At 40.5% G+C, this 16,777-nt stretch overlaps 2 protein-coding genes across 5 annotated transcripts in view; both read left to right on the top strand.

The window, feature by feature from the left end:
* LOC133401797 (F-actin-uncapping protein LRRC16A-like) overlaps window positions 1-2,557 on the top strand; it is a 54,524-nt gene extending 51,967 nt beyond the window's left edge. For 2 of the 4 annotated variants that reach the window (XM_061675201.1, XM_061675200.1), the window contains one exon: window positions 407-2,557. In XM_061675201.1, the coding sequence (XP_061531185.1) occupies window positions 407-582 (176 nt within the window). In that variant the 3' untranslated portion in view covers window positions 583-2,557. Of the gene's footprint in view, window positions 1-50; window positions 267-406 lie in introns of all 4 variants that reach the window. The other 2 variants (XR_009768466.1, XR_009768465.1) reach the window with 2 other exon arrangements.
* Window positions 2,558-5,307: 2,750 nt separating this feature from the next.
* scgn (secretagogin, EF-hand calcium binding protein) lies at window positions 5,308-15,488 on the top strand. The gene is made up of 11 exons (XM_061675836.1): window positions 5,308-5,409; window positions 5,750-5,820; window positions 8,961-9,053; window positions 10,607-10,696; window positions 11,036-11,092; window positions 11,452-11,529; window positions 11,600-11,655; window positions 13,049-13,094; window positions 13,192-13,251; window positions 14,602-14,670; window positions 14,921-15,488. Exons 1-11 carry the CDS (start codon window positions 5,340-5,342, stop codon window positions 15,047-15,049), a joined length of 819 nt encoding a protein of 272 aa, XP_061531820.1. The 5' UTR covers window positions 5,308-5,339; the 3' UTR covers window positions 15,050-15,488.
* The last annotated feature ends 1,289 nt before the right edge of the window (window positions 15,489-16,777 follow it).

Here is a 16,777-nt window from a genome sequence, read left to right as displayed (position 1 = left end):
TTCTTTCCGCACCGGCGTGAGTTTTCTCTACCAGGTGCTCCGGTTTCTAGGGATGTTACCAGACGTGTCAAGTCTTCGATGCGTGTGTCGGGTAATGAAGGGGGTGTTTCGTTACACGCTTTGCGGAAGGAACCCCCCCCCCGCGTAACGAGGCTTGCTTCATTTACGTGAGGAGATGGAAATGATGACGTCCGAAGCCTGCTGTCCGGCTGTACCGCGTGACCTATTCAGGAATTGCTTCAAGATTTTACCAGCAAAATAAACATGTAGGCTCCATTCACAATGTGTTTATTTCTGATCAGATCAGCTTAGAGTTTGGACATAAAAGTTGGCATCTACCATGAAACAGAAAATAGCCTGATTTCCATTGTTTTCTATTCCTCATTGTCTTTTTGTCATCGTTCAGGGAGGAAAGCATCCGCGTCCGACCCCAGTCAGCGCTCCAGCCATCAGCGCAGCAACTCTGATGACCACGGCCCCTTCGGGGCCAAAGGGCCGTCCCCGAATCCAGACAAGGAAAAAACAGGCAAAAAATCTTCCAATCCTGGGGAGGAAGCCGACAAAGAAATTATTTTGATATAAATGGATCGCATTTAATGCAAAAATGAACAGATGTTTTTTCATTTGAAAATGACTCAATGGGCAATATAAGGAATACTTATTTATAAGTTGTACACTGAGTACAAATGATGTAATACCTGTTAACATAGTAGCCTGTTAATAGGTATCATCACAGATTTTTTTTTCTTCTCTTTCTGATGTCACCTACTAAACCAAACACTAAGAGCTTCCTTAATCGTACAGATATATTTATTTAAATTCGGTACTTCAAAGTGTTCCTGAGTGTTCATTCAGGCAATTAATCGTGTGAGCTGACTGATTAAAACCACTGAAGAGGAGGCATGAACATGCTTTCAGTGGAAAAGCAAGTGTGGGCTCAGAACACTGAAGAGAGGCTGTGAAAAATGACTGACGATGATAATCGCATATGTTTTTTTTTTTGCAGTAGCTTGTCTCTAGGGACCAAACCTTATAATTATAATCACAACAATACCACTTATCACTGTACTGTACTTGAAGTTTAATGTAGTACTAGGCTCAATGGCATTTCCGTTCCTTGATGCTTAAATCCGTTTGCGCTAAAATATGTATCTAGATCCATTATGCAACTGATCTTTTTTACAGGGCAATACAGGTTCAAGCTGAGCGGCTCAGCGCACACGCAAACCACACTAATGTAGCTTACCTGCACCGAACAATCTCCAACCCGCTTGTTCCTCACTGGTGAGGATTTCAAACACCCTTTGCGGTACAAATTAGCTTTCAATCAACAAAGGCTTCAGCACTGTTAACTAACAAGCATTCACGCACTGTGGACGGAACAAATAATAATCTTGTTACCCTTTAACGTCTGTCTCTTGTTTTACGAAGCTTGTGTGTTGCATGCCAATTTTTGTCCAGTTGTCCTTCTGACTCTTGAGTTAAAGACATTGTGACGCCATCCATTGACACTCATCGGTGTCCTTCACAAACATTGAATAGTCAGGTGCTTTCAACCTTAAATTGCAATGCAAAGTGTAACAATGTAAACTCACCTTTGGTTCAGTTTTTGGACCGTGGTGCTCTCGCACAGCTTCTGGATGCTTTACCTTGACAGCACAAAACATTTTCAAGAGCGACAAATGTTATTTTTACACAGCCTGACAACCGTTGCCTGTCACTGCCTGTGCTGCAAAATGCGGTGGAAAGGAAACATGCGATCCGGTTGAGATTGCTACAACTTGCAGACATAAGACTAAACTGACTGAGGTTGAAGCACACGTGTCAAGTGAACTCCAAAAGAACATTTTCCAGCAGTTTTGTTTTCCCTCGTAGAATGGCACCTTTAACTCTAATCATGCAAATAACACTGTCCCTGTTGTACATAATTTCCCCGGCCTGATGCCAATTTAATTTATTTTTATTATTTTTTTTGTCCAAAAAGAAGTTAAGTCACAGGTGCACAAGTTTGCTGTAGCTGACTGTGACTTTGACAAAATAACAGTCGACTCCTGAGTGAGTTGTGTGTGTGTGTGTGTGTGTGTGTGTGTGTATATATATATATATATATGTGTGTGTGAGACTGCATGACGTGCACTGTACTGTATGAACTGTATATATGCCCATACAGGCGTGTTTGTGTAATACATGCACATGTAATATGGACACTGTGAGGTTTTTTTTTTTTTTTTTTTTGCACACGCCAACAGTTGTTTTTGGTACACTGCTCGTAACATTCGGAATAACTTCCGCAACGGTCTCTTTCACAATTGGACATTTTGTTTATAAAGCCAGTTGTCTTCATGTATGCATTTGTTATGACGTATATTAAATCTTAACATTTCTGTCATGATTTAAAAAATAAAATAAAAACAATTTAAAAAAAAAAAAGCAAAACTCTTACATAAATACTAAAGACACGTTTGCACATCCTGTCTTGATAAAAGTTTTGGAATCATCGTGTTGCTTTCATTCTATTTGTGTCCATGTGAATATTAATGTTGATTAAAATCATTTAACGGGCTTTAGAATGTGTTGCCTATTTTCACACGTGAAAGGAAATTTCGGCGGAACCTCAAGTCTATCTGGTTGTTGTTTGACAGACTTCACTTTTTTCCTGAAGGAAAAAATAATAGTATGGATTCATTTTAACTCCACGGGCAATGTTTTAAGTAACATTGTCATAATGCCAACTGTAGTTAATAGTCGACAGATATGTTAACCTCAGTTTTAGAAAGGAAAACTAGTCAGTAAGTCAGCATACATTTTCTAGCAAATGAAAAGTGCTTAAAGAACCGAAATGTATGATAGAATGTTTCTTTTTCTGCTTGTTTCTTCGGTATGTATGGTTCAAGACATTGATTGTTGATTATTTAAAAAAAATGTTTAAAAAAGACCACAGATTAAAAGTGTTGGCTGGCCAATTTCATGCTAGTTATTAGCCAGTGTGATTTTAGCTACATGCTAGTTAGCTGTGTTATCAGCTTGCTTTAATGTTCTTGTGTCATGAACTTGATCATGAATTGCAGGATTTTTTTATTGGTCAGCCAGATCTATTCCTGTGTTATGTTTATTTCTGGTGCTGTCTTTATCACCACACTTTTCCTCTTTGCCATCACTGTTACACTTCTGTGGTGGCAACACAAAAAGCCGAAGAAAAAGATTTCTTGATAAAATGTTTTTTTTTTTTTTTTTACTGTTTTGCAGATGTGAGAGTAAGTCGCATATGTGCAAGTTTCAAGTAAGTCTAAAGTTACTGCAGCAAACAAACACCAAGCAAGTAGTCGAGTCAAGTCATCACTTTAACTCGGTCGAGCTGTCACACTGTGTATTACAATCTTGCTCAGTCGTCACATACAGTGGGTACGGAAAGTATTCAGACCCCCTTAAATTTGTCACCGGTATATTGCAGCCATTTGCCAAAGTCTTTTAAGTTCATTTTTTGTCCTCGTTAATGTGCACACAGCACCCCATGTTGACAGAAAAAAACAGAATTGTTGACATTTTTGCAGATTTATTAAAAAAGAAAAACTGAAATATCACACAACCATAAGTATTCAGAGCCTTTGCTGTGACACCCATATTTAACTCGGGTGCTGTCCATTTCTTCTGATCATCCTTGAGATGGTTCTACACCTTCATTGGAGTACAGTTCTGTTTAGATTTTTCTGATTGGACTTGATTGGGAAAGCCACACCCCTTTCTATGTAAGACCTTACAGCTCACAGTGCATGTCAGACCAAATGAGAATCATGAGGTCAAAGGAACTGCCGGAAGAGCTCAGAGACAGAATTGTGGCAAGGCACAAATCTGGCCAAGGTTACAAAACATTTTCTGCTGCACTTAAGGTTCCTAAAAGCACAGTGGCCTCCATAATCCTGAAATGGAAGACGTTTGGGACGACCAAAACCCTTCCGAGAGCTGGCCGTCCGGCCAAACTGAGCAATCGGGGGAGAAGAGCCTTGGTGAGCGGGGTAAAGAAGAACCCAAAGATCACTGTGGCTGAGCTCCAGAGATGCAGTCGGGAGATGGGAGAAAGTTCTAGAAAGTCAACCATCACTGCAGCCCTCCACCAGTCGGGGCTTCATGGCAGAGCGGCCCGACGGAAGCCTCTCCTCAGTGCGAGACACATGAAAGCCCGCATGGAGTTTGCTAAAAAAAAAAAACACCTGAAGGACTCCAAGAGTGTGAGAAATAAGATTCTGTGGTCTGATGAGACCAAGAGAACTTTTTGGCCTTAATTCTAAGCGGCATGTGTGGAGAAAACCAGCCACTGCTCATCACCTGTCCAATGCAGTCCCAACAGTGAAGCACGGTGGTGGCAGCATCATGCTGTGGGGGTGTTTTTCAGCTCCAGGGACAGGGAGACTGGTTGCAATGGAAGGAAAGATGAATGTTGCCAAGTACAGGGATATCCTGGACGAAAACATTCTCCAGAATGCTCAGGACCTCAGACTGGGCCGAAGGTTCACCTTCCAACAAGACAATGACCCTAAGCGCACAGCTAAAACACCGAAGAGGTGGCTTCAGAACAACTCTGTGACTGTTCTTGAATGGCCCAGCCAGAGCCCTGACTTAAACCCAATTGAGCATCTCTGGAAAGACCTGAAAATGGCTGCCCGCCAACGTTCACCATCCAACCTGACAGAACTGGAGAGGGTCTGCAAGGAGGAATGGCAGAGGATCCCCAAATCCAGATGTGAAAAACTTGTTGCATCATTCCCAGAAAGACTCATGGCTGTATAAGCTCAAAAGGGGGCTTCTACTAAATACTGAGCAAAGGGTCTGAATACTTATGGTGTGTGATATTTCTGTTTTTCTTTTTTAATACATCTGCACAGATTTCAACAATTCCGTTTTTTTCTGTCAATATGGGGTGCGGTGTGTACATTAATGGGGGGGGGGGGGATGAACAAATGATTTTAGCAAATGGCTACAATAGAACTGAAAAGTTTAAGGGTGTCTAACTACTTTCTGTGCCCACTGTACATTGGAGTGATGTTTTTATCATATCATAACACACACAGAAAAAAGGCTATTTACGCCTTAAAAGCTAAATAATAGAACATGCAAATATTTGTATACACTGCACACACAGTATTGCCTATATAGAATATCGATCTGCTTTTTCGAATGCGCGACCACCAGATGGCATGAACAGCTCTTAAGAAGTGTGCGTTTGTGCGGTTCCCACATGCAAAAGGGGTGTGGTTTCTGCATGCAACGACCACATATTGTTCAAGCAAGAGTTTAAAAGGCGCCGCAAGAATCTCGCTGTGCAAAAGAGAGAGAGAGTGACAATGGACAGTGCCTTTGACAAGCTGGATGCTTCTGGTTTCTTGGAAATCTGGCAGCACTTTGACGCAGATGGTAAAGCTAATGAATCTCATATCTTCATATCCAAGCAGCTGTGAATGCTGATTGATACACGCAGCTTATTTGTCTTATGAGGAAAAGTTACATCTTGCAACGTAATATCTTGAAAAGATCCTGGAAAGTAGTGCTGTTTTTATTTTTTATTTTTTTTTTGCATTTTAAAACACAGCAGTTTATTATGTTTTTATTCCATTTCATAGTCTACAGTCACATAAATGCAAAGATGCTGGCTAAAACTGAAAAGTAGGGAAATGTTGAGTAATTCACTGACTTCTTGTGGGTATTTTCAATTGAAAATGACGTAAACAATGAACTGCTAATGTGTTTTTGTCAGACAATGGCTACATTGAGGGCAAGGAGCTGGATGAGTTTTTCCGTCACATGATGAAGAGACTGGGGCCACAGGTAAGTCCACTTGGCATCGCATCACCCGGTTAGCCTGTGATGACAGCGGCTCACTTTCGTCAGCAACGTTTCGTCATTATTTCCTCACTCATCTGACATGCTGATGAACGCATGAGTCGGCTCGGGGCTCTGATGGCTGAAAACGTCAAATGATATGAATTGGTAGTCCACTGCAAGTTCTGCACTTGGAATATTTTCGTGCCATGTTTACGTGAGTGACGGCGATTGACATTTGCACTTGGGTAAATCCGCCTCCGGTCGTAATGAATGTCTGCACAGTGCGGGTGTGCTCGACTTGGCCACAAATGGGATTGTATAAAACAAACAGACCGCATGTCTCTCAGTCATCCATTTTCAAGAAAATGAAATTGGCAGTCATTTCCAATAATATGCATCTGCGTTGGAGCAATCCATAAATAACTAATTGCCCTCGGAGCGGCCCTTTTACACCACCCTTATCGATACGGTGTAACGTCAGCGGCAGAACCGGAGGCCAAATTTGCTGCATTGCCAATGTGGACAAAGGAATGTACTATACTATAAAGTGGCAGTATTTACTCATGTTTTATATATCGTCACTGTCGGGCAGAATCCTTGCACCTCCAAAATGACAACTTTTTAGTTTTAGGAAATTAAAAAACACATAAAATAAACGAACATCTTGCTTGAGTTTCCGTTTGTTGGAGTTGGTATTATACCTTAAATTGCTATTGTATACTCACATCAACACAACAGCACCCCGAAATTATCTTCAATCGCTAATTGTAATGTGATCAAAATTAATTAGCTAATTTATTACATTGTCATTGATTAACATGGTACGAACACGGCACCAGCAAGTCGTGCCCATCAAAGTCTGCGGTCACGTGACTCCACCGACCGTGCAAAAAGCTGTTAACGTCACAAAAGCAAGCGCCTGTGTTACGTCATCTTCCCAAACTCTTTTCAAAGTAGAGCCATTAGCTATGCAATTAATACAACGAGCTGACCAAACCTGTATATTAGGCAGAAATAAATATGCACATTAAAATCATTTTGACTTTGACTTTCACTGTGTGTGTTGTGAATCTATATATTTGAATTTCACTTTTGAATTTAACGAGTGGAATCCATTCTTTTTTTCACAATATTTCAATACACGGAGATGCACCTGTGCATTTCCCGAAAGCAACAAAAAACTAGAAGCAATTTTAATAGATAATAATAAACATGTTTGTTAAATGGAAACCTCTTTACAGTGTCAATGAAAACTGAGAATTGCCCGTAGACGTAATGTTCATCTAAATAAATATTTTAGCTTTTTTTTTTTTTTTTTTGCACAGGTGTACACATTTTTATGGCCCATAAGTCTCATTTTTATTAACAAAATTCTGATTTGCAAGTGAGCAATGCATCTGTATCCCGTATACTGTACGTCCGGTTTTGTCTACATGATGGAAAAGGTTTGCCTAGCAACAACAAACGATTTCTGACACAAGAATGAACACTGAAAACAAACACTGGCCTTTCTCTAATGGATCTGGCGTCAGCGTGCACCTCTGCAGTCTGTGTGCGCTCCACATGGAAAGTCATGTTTCCCATCATACACCAACATGTTGCTATAGTTACATGCTTCAGATGTTTGGAGAGAAAAAAAAAACGAAACCTCTGGATGTTGGTATCCAAGCACATGTACACACAGACCCCAAGTGGTGCTCAAGCACTTTCCCTTTTGCCCTGGACAAAAAAAAAAAAAAGTCCTTTTTGCTGCAGACTATTTTATTATTATTATTATTGTTATTATTATTAATTATAGTATTTCAAAAACAATCTCTGTCATCAATTCCAGCCAAAGTGTTTTCATATTTGAGGGGGATTTTTTTTTAGTCCCTGCTAGAATTGTACATACTGTATGCTCTCACTTTAATTTGTTTGGGGTTAATGGTTTAAATGGTGGCAGGTGTGTGCGGACTCCCGTTTAACAGGAGTTTGATTGTGATTGCTGAATGCTGAACACAGCCACATCCCCATTTATGAGGGTGTGTGCATTTATGGCACCACATCATCTCAGTTGTTGTTGTTTTTGTTTACTTCCACTCTCATTTATTTCAGTTGATTTGGACAGGTTATATGTAAACTAATAGTAGAAAAAAAATTAAATGCTGTATTTGTATTTTTGTACCACATAATCCTGCTATATGGCCAGGGGTGTGTAGTCTTTTTATGGCCAGTATTGCTTCGCTCCTTTTTTAATAGGTGTTTTATTGAATGTTGATTATATTAACAGAAATGCAGTGAGTAGATAAGTTAAATATATACTACAGTTTTTTTTTAATAGTATGAAGAATTTTGGCGATGGGTGCCGTTTTTTGGCTTGAGCACCTGCTCCCAAAAATCTCCGTGCACGTGCCTTGATTGTATTTTGTGTAAAAGGAGGCTGTGGGCCTTTTGGTGTGTCCAGTTGAAAATAAAAATAAAAAGTGTCATTGTCTTTTTTCATTCGAAAAAAAAATTCTAATGAGTAACATTGAGAAGAAAATTGCATTCAGGAGACTGCAGCACACACACAAAAGTACATGATTGTACCTTTTGGGCAACAATTGCTTGACCCCTTCAAAAGTAATACATTCGTAGCCTTCATCTTTATAACTTGGTGTTACACCTGTACCTTATAGGGACCTTGAAAAGTTACAGCAGTTACTTTGGAATCAAATAATAAGCTCTGTGCGGTGTACATTATAGGTTGTCTGTCACAAACGTTAACATGTAAATTATTGCTATTATGTTTACTCTTAAAACACTGTAATCCACAAATAAATGGGTTTTATTACATATTCATCACAGTAAGTCCCCTTAAATGATAAAATATGTACCACATACTGAGATAACGGGGGGAAAATACGGATTGACATTATATTTATAAGACGACAGTCATAAAAATCATTTCCTCAGCATTCATCGTCATTGGTTTCTTCCAATGTGTCGGTCGCTACGCAACGGCTGTCAAGTGACGAAGAATTGAGAGTTACTCGATGTATCCCAGCCTTGTAGTGTAGCGAAAGCACTTTTATGCGATCCAGGCAGCGACGTGTTTAGCCTGCAGCCTCAGTGCTACAGATGTTCAAATGAATGCTCGTGTGCGTGTGTGTGTGTCCTTGCAGGAGAAAGCGACTGAAGCACGGGTCCAGAGGCTGAAGCAGAGGTTCATGTCCGCCTACGACGTCTCCGCTGATGGCAAACTGCAGATCCAGGAGGTACTCCTTTGGTCATATACGCTGCAATTTGTTTATTTGCAATGGGGTAACAAAAAAAGCGAGAACAAATGTGGCTCAGCAAATTTGTGTTTTGGTTCGGCCGCAGTTTTTGCCATCGGCAGGGTGTACTCTTGGATGGATGGAGTCAGTCACATATTTGTAAGTCTGAAGGCTTGATTAAAAGGGCATCATTTCCATCTTTTCCTTGAAAATAATCAAATAATGATATTGCTTTAACACATTTTCAAATGAAGTCTAATCAAACGATGTTATTTCTAAGTGGAGATCAACATAAGTCTAAAAATGAGGAAAACAAAGAGAAATATCCATATTCATCCTCGCTTGCACCAAAGTGTCATCGTTCGAAGGATAGCCGTACGTGACGTTTTTGTGTAATGTGCTCGGCGGAGCTCAAATAAATTCTCGACTTTTCATAGATGGATCGTGGGATCGTCTCTCTCCTCCAGTTGAACTTTTAATCCTGCGCAAGTCCACAGAAAAGCAAACACACGAGTGCCTCCGTTTTTCGTCTGACCAATGTAAAGGCTCACCGTGAAAGGCATTCGTGCATTTGGCTTTGTCTGACAATAATCCGCTGCCGCTCTCCTCTTCCGCTGCCGCACTTGCTCGTCTGTCTTTTATTGAATTCATGTTTCCGTGACAAAGACACAGTCCTTATTCGATTAAGTCTGCTCTGGAGGCTTTGCAGACGGAAGCTCCCCGATGCCTGGTCAAGCGCTTTTCAGATATCTCGTCAATTCTCAAAGGGAGCCGTTTTCATTTACTCTAATGTCCACTTGACTGACGACCTAGATTAAAAAGTCACGATTCGAAGATGACAATGACCTTCTTCATTTCACAGTGCTTCTCTTGGCTGCACTGATGTTAAATGTTTTTGAACAATCAACGCCACTCGATGTAATGTATGCGACTTTGACTGTGCTGACAATGAAAATTCACCATTTTTCTATCCTCTGCTTGGTGGATCAGAGCAAAACTTGTTACAGCCAACGGGCAAATCCCCACCGAAGGCCCAGACGTCCAAATATTCTTTTGTCCTGTTCAGGCGGCATTATCGTGCTCTACCGTCAATGGAGAATTAGGAAGGAAGTGAGCAGAGCGGTCAGAGTGCTGCTGCATCCTCTCTGATAGGCCGCCTGTTAAAAGTCTGCATTTGGCACCCACGTTGGTGCGTTGCGTTTGTCGTTTGCTGTATTTCAATGTGATGGGCGGCAGCGGGCAAGGTTTAATCTACTAATGGACGTATAGTAATGTTATTAAAGGACAGCCGTAGGAGTGAGAGGAGGGCGACTCAGTCCAAATACACATTTCTATTCCCCTGGCGGTGTGTACACTCATCGAAACTCAATCATTATCTGCAGAGGGAGGATAGGAATGCCTTTATTTTTCCATCATCTCATGTTTACTGCATGGGAACACTTTCTTCACCAGAAACACTCACAGAAAAAAACAAAAACAAAGACTGAACACTTCAAATGTTTGGCAGCGTCAGAAAATTGACTGTCCGTGCAATTGTGGGCTTTGTTTTCCAGTTGGCTAACATGATCCTACCTGAGAAGGAGAACTTCCTGTTGATCTTCCACAGAGAAGCTCCTCTTGACAACAGCGTCGACTTCATGCGGGTGAAGCCACTCGCTATTACTGTCGTCACTTGTTGGGTACAGGGTTGAAGTGCATGCGTTACAGTATAAGGCAAGGAACCATATTTGGCATCCACAATTAATTAGATATGCAGTCCAGCCGTATCATTGTTGCACAGTTTGTGTAACCTAACTACATAGCGTCTCATTGAATAATTCTTTCCGATAATGTTGCATACAACTCCAGAGTATCGACAATTCAAATCCAGCGATCATGTTCGGTTGCACTGCGACGGTAATGGTTAATAACTCTTTTCACGCTTTATCATCCTCCCTAATCAATTCTGTTTGACGAATGCCGTCACGTCCCGGCCACTGCAGATCTGGAGGAAATACGACGTGGACTGCAGCGGCTACATTTCGGCTCAGGAGCTAAAGGTAAATCAAAATGCTCTCACAAAAGCGAGCACGAACAGATTTCTTTGTGAAGGTGATTGCAAAAGCCTCAGCCGCCATTTCCTGTCCTTCCATTTCCTCGTCGACGTATTTGGCATTTTTAACCACTTGTGAGGCATTTTATCAGGTGGGAAGCATGGAATGGGTGCAAGGGATGACTTTTTCTTCAGCCAGACTTAAGAACAGTGAGGCGGACGTGTTAACCACGAACCACACACGCTGCCCCCTTCAACTTCAATACCGCAAATTTGAAAATATCATTTTCCATCACTTTTCACTCTCTTCTGGTACTTAATTACATTTAGTGGATTTTGATACCACTTGGGTTTTTTTTTTGTAAGGCTTTCCTGAAAGACCTGTTCCAACGGCATGGTAGGAAAGTGTCACCTGACAAGCTGGAGGAGTACACTGACACAATGGTATGAGTCACGCCTCGCATGGAACCCAGAAGGGCACAAAAAACACGTCCAAATCTTGTTTATCCGGCAGATGAAAATCTTCGACAAGAACAGGGACGGCCGTTTGGATCTGAACGACTTGGCCAGGTATATTATGAAGAAGAAGAAGAAGAAAAGCATGACTCATTTGTTACGTGTTGGCTGTCATAGTAACCGATTCGCAATTTTTGAGCACACAGTCTAATGAGATCCAACACGAGAGCTATATCAAACAAATCTGCCGTTACAAAGGTCATCATAAACAATATCATAAATGTAGATTTTAGATTGTATGTGTTTCTAATATATTTATTTCCTTGTTTAGTTTCATAGGAGGGCTAAAATATTAGACATTTCTCAGTATTAAGGTTCAATTTAGGATGGCAACCTTGGAGGTGCTCAGCCCCCATTCTCCTGGAGTCTCCAATTACACCGCAAAAAAGTGGATATGTATATAATATATATATATATATATATATATATATATATATATATATATAAACAGTTGTGGCTAGAGGGTCAGAAAATTTTCATTAAAAATAGCCCAAAAAAAAGTCTTCAACTAAGTTGAAGAGACGAAGTAGCGGCTTGCATCATCGCATGCCCTTGCTCTGTCCATGTTGTCATGGTAACGAAAGCTGTAAAAAGAAAAAATAATAATTGGAACTGCAGTGTGATGACAAGGCTGGCTGTAATTCTTTTTCTGTGTATTTTGACGGTCGAATGTCAGCCATCTTTTGTTAAGACACCTGGGAACTGTTTTAAGATGTGTGAAAAAAATAGAATATGTGTTCGCTTGCAATTCACGCATAAATAAAACAAGAATCCTCTTTGAAAAAAATACACATTTTCTTAGAATATTGCCTTTTTATTTTTAAGTCAACCAAATTCAAAGTGGAGATGGGTTCAAAATGAGTCATCGTATTTTTCATTATAATACACTGCTTTTAGGATGGATGATTTTGACGAAATACCCGTCAATGGCACACTATTAATTCCAAACTATGACTTTGTAATGGCGCCCAATATGACCTTGGCACTTCAAGGCCACCGTACTTCCGGGTTGAGGCACCTTCGTGGGATAAGACGATAACCTCTCTCGAACTAGCATGCAGTTTTTGATGTATGTGATCGATTGCAGTGCGTTCTTGGACTGACTGGCCTGTTTCGAAAAAAAAACTAATAATAATCTTTGCGCTGCAAATAATAGTGCATCACACCCATAACCATTCAATAACAAACTCTTCAAACCTCTTTGACAGTGTCATTCAAAACTGAACAATGATTTTATTATGTGCTATTATTAATACCAGTGTCTTTAAGGCAGAATGTTGAATATAGGTCTTGTTTGGAATCTCATCAGATTGAGTAGCTAATGTTGTAAATCATTGTGGAAGCTGTACTAGATGTTTATGTATTGCTGCTGCACCTGCAAGCATAATTCGATTTCTGTATTCGTCTGCTCATATGGAAGTGTCGTAACAATATTTTCCTCGACTAGGATCTTGGCTTTAGAAGAGAACTTTCTGCTCCAGTTCGAGTTGGACGTATGTGTCATATTTTGCATTGTAACACATGACATACAAGTAAATAGATCACATGAAATGAAACATTCTAACAACGTGCCATGTGGATGTTTTTTAGGCGGGCAGTAAAGTGGAGAGGAAGCGAGATTTTGAGAAAATTTTTGATCATTATGACAAAGTAAGTAGGATTGTTTTTTCAAGTAAATTAGCGTGTGTCAGTAACGTTTCAAATATATCCTAAAACGCTTCCTGGTGCACGGCCAAGAGAAGCGTTTCCATCATTCTTGTAACGTTGCTCTTTATTGATACAGCACCCCCATCTTTACTTATTCATGTGTCCCATTTTAAATGTAAAACACTCTGCATGGTAAGTGATGGTGCTTCTTGGCGCCAAAAGCTCTTCTTTAATTCAATAAAACACCCACTAGGTTGCCGGTTCACTCTTTGGCATACCAACGTAATTGTCGGTCTTATCAGCACTGATCCGCTTCTTTTATTCTTGTGCGCTAAAACGAGAACTTGAATGTATGTATGTGTCAATTAGTGGCCAGTCTGAATATTTCTTGAAAGACTTTTTTTCGAACGGTGAAGTAACCTTCAGACTTCTGAAGCAATCAGAGGCCTCATCATTGAGTTTGTCTTAAATGTCCGTCAGCGTTTACGGTTTGCGCAACCACAGTTCTGCGAGCCTCGTTGGATTCATTATTGGAAAGCCTTGGGCTTTTTTTTTTTTTTTATAGGTGACTTTTTGGGAACACGTCTAAAATATTAATTGGATGATGTCACCCGAAGGTATCAGATGACCTCACTGCAGCTCAGGGCTATGTGCTTTTTTCGGGGGGACTTTTTGTACCTTTTTCGTGAACAGCAGGAGGAAGTAAGTACGTGAAGTAACCAAGCTCACATTCAAAAAGCAGCAGGCATGTACAATGCACAGTGGTAACTTGACTCGTAGAGTTTTTATAAAAAGGAAATTAGAAAGGAGTACGCTGTAGCACTGTACTGTGTAAAAATGTCTGATAACAACACAATTAAATAGAATGTAAATAATGAAACCATTTCAGATCGTAGTTTTCACGCTTTAGTTCGATGGACATTGTGCTGCTCCTGCTGGCGTGTGCATCTTGGCCGCCAGGGGGCAGTATAATAAATATGTATAATATGCACACATTTGATGGTGACATGCATTCGACTTTAGAAGTTACAATAGAGTACATGTGACTTTCCTGGGGTGAATAAACGAATAGTAAATATCACAAAATCACTTTTTTGAGATGGTTCTGGTTTGGCCTTTGAATTTCCAAGTATTCCAAGACCGGATATCCAAGTCAGTCAATGAAATCCATTCAAACAGTTTGAGCAACTTAACTCATTCACTGCCAGCCCTCCCAGTTAACATGGAACGTTGACGTCTAATTACGTTGATGGCAGTGAATTTAATAGTCAGTCTCGTCTCATAATGTCTGAGATGTACTTTATACGACAGAGGCAATGTTCATTTTTCATTCATTTGTCGCCACTGTTTTAGAGCAAGACTGGAGCATTGGAAGGCGCGGAGGTGGACGGCTTTGTCAAAGATATGATGGAGCTGGTCAGGGTAAGAACGCATCAGAGCAGCCGCACGTCATTTGACCTCTCCATCGAGTTCAGAATGAGGCTTGAAAAACGATTGTTTTGTTTTGCAGTCATGAAAATCTGTTGAATGTTTTCAACTTGAACATTATATTGTAACTCAACACCAATTGGATTTTACAGAATGAAGTATGAAGAGGAACTTCTCAAAACCATTTATGACGTTTGCGTTGTCACTTTAACTCTGATGTAAATGAAGCTTTTGAACTCCTCAGCCCAACCTCACGGGTCCCGATCTTGACAGGCTGCGAGAGGTTCTGTTGCGCCACTGCGACGTCAACAAGGACGGGAAGATTCAGAAAAACGAGCTGCTGCTGTGTCTGGGGGTGAAGCAAACGCTTTAACCGCATCGCTGGTGTTATTGTGTTAGATTCGAAAAAGCACGAACGTATCGCACGTGAGGCAGAAACGGATCATGTCGTTCATGCGTGATCCTGATTGATCAGTGAAGTGTGATGAATTGAACACGTGGTGATACCGTGTCATAAAAACAAATGCCTATTGTGCATGTTAAAAGCCAAATTAAATAATGCAAAGTGGATGCTTGTGGTTAGAAAGAAACAATTGTGCTGTAAAATGCATTTGTCACCACTTATTAAAAAAAATGAAACGAATGAGGTGCATATCACTTCGAATGAAAGCGATTCAATGAACTGTTGTATCTAATGGTTGCGATGACCAAGTGCACATGGTAACAAGCTTTTATGTTATTTGTTTTGTGTTCATTGTTATTGTCATCTCCATGAAAATAATATGCATAAAACATTGATACTGTGTCTTTCACCCATTCGCACAACGTCTATATATCACAAACATAACACGTTGAATATAATGAATTGCTTTGAATGGTCAAAAGCTACTAAAAGTTCAACGTGCGTAGCCGTAGACCAACACTGCTCCTCCCTCTATGAACATGGCCGAAAGTTTGCTTCTCTTGTACACCTGAGACCCAAAAACGGCCGCGAAGCCTTCAGGGCATGATGTTGTCGTCTGGGCGTCCTCTATTGACCTACACAAAATAATGCAGGATGTTCCATAAGTCCTCGCCCACGTATGCCATAACATCTACAGTGCCGTGGAAAAGTATTGCACCCCCCCCTGCTCAAACATTTTTGCTTGTTTCCCCACTTTAATGTTTAAGATCCTCAAACAGACAAATATAACCCAAGTGAACTTAAAATGCTGTTTTTAAATCGTCATTTTATTTCTTAAGGGGAAACGAACCTATTCAAAGTTACCCCCCTTGTTAAATCATGAATTCACATCTTTTGGTTAATTTTCACTGATCTATCAGTCTGGAGAGGGTAAGAAAAGTCATTGCTCAAGCTTTAGGATTCCAGTGAACCATAGGAAGAGCCATGGTTCAAATGGAGAAATGATGGAGCAGGGGGGAACCTTCCCAGGAGTGGCCGGCCTACAAAGATTACCCCAAGAGAACAGCAATGACGCATCCAGGAGGCCACAAAGAAACTCAGGACAACTTCTCAAGTATTGTAGGCCTCCATTGCCTCAGTTAAGGTCAGTGTTCATGACACAACAGTAAGGAAGAGACTGGGCAAAAAAAACACTGCTCATCACAAGGAACAACGCTTTGTCTTAATTTTGCAAATAAAAACAGAAGAAATCTGAATAATAAGATATTTAGGAGAATATTATATGGACGCACGAGATGAAAGTTGAGCTTTTTGGAAGATGTGTGTCTCGTTACATTTGGCGTAAAAGTACCACAGCATTTCAGAAATAGACCTCCATGCCAGCAGTCAAACATGGTGGTGGCAGTGTGATGATCTTGGGTTGCTTTGATGCTTCAGGACCTGGACAACATGCTGTGATTGATGGAGCCGTGAATTCTGCTCTTTAACAGAAAATCCTGAAGGAGAATGTTCAACTATGAGTTGGTGACCTCAAGCTGAGGTGCACTTGGGTTCTGCAACAGGAAAACAATACAAAACACACCAGCAAGTCAACTTCTGATCTCTTGATGATCTGAAACATTCAAGTGGGGAAACAAGCAAAAATGTCAGAATTTGAGAAGGGGCCCAATACTTCATCGCGGCACTGTATTAGAACGT

This window comes from Phycodurus eques, chromosome 4 (genome assembly GCF_024500275.1).
Source record: "Phycodurus eques isolate BA_2022a chromosome 4, UOR_Pequ_1.1, whole genome shotgun sequence".
In the NCBI taxonomy this organism is placed as follows: domain Eukaryota; kingdom Metazoa; phylum Chordata; class Actinopteri; order Syngnathiformes; family Syngnathidae; genus Phycodurus; species Phycodurus eques.
The sequence above is the reverse complement of the archived record's forward strand: the minus strand, read 5'-3'. Positions and strand labels throughout refer to the sequence as shown.

Bases quoted from the DNA above. Each gene is read 5' to 3' on its own strand.
- scgn (XM_061675836.1), top strand. From the start codon at position 5,340: ATGGACAGTGCCTTTGACAAGCTGGATGCTTCTGGTTTCTTGGAAATC. The intron at 10,697-11,035 runs GTGAAGCCACTC...CGGCCACTGCAG, and splicing joins ACAGCGTCGACTTCATGCGG to ATCTGGAGGAAATACGACGT. The intron at 11,093-11,451 runs GTAAATCAAAAT...TTTTTTTGTAAG, and splicing joins TTTCGGCTCAGGAGCTAAAG to GCTTTCCTGAAAGACCTGTT.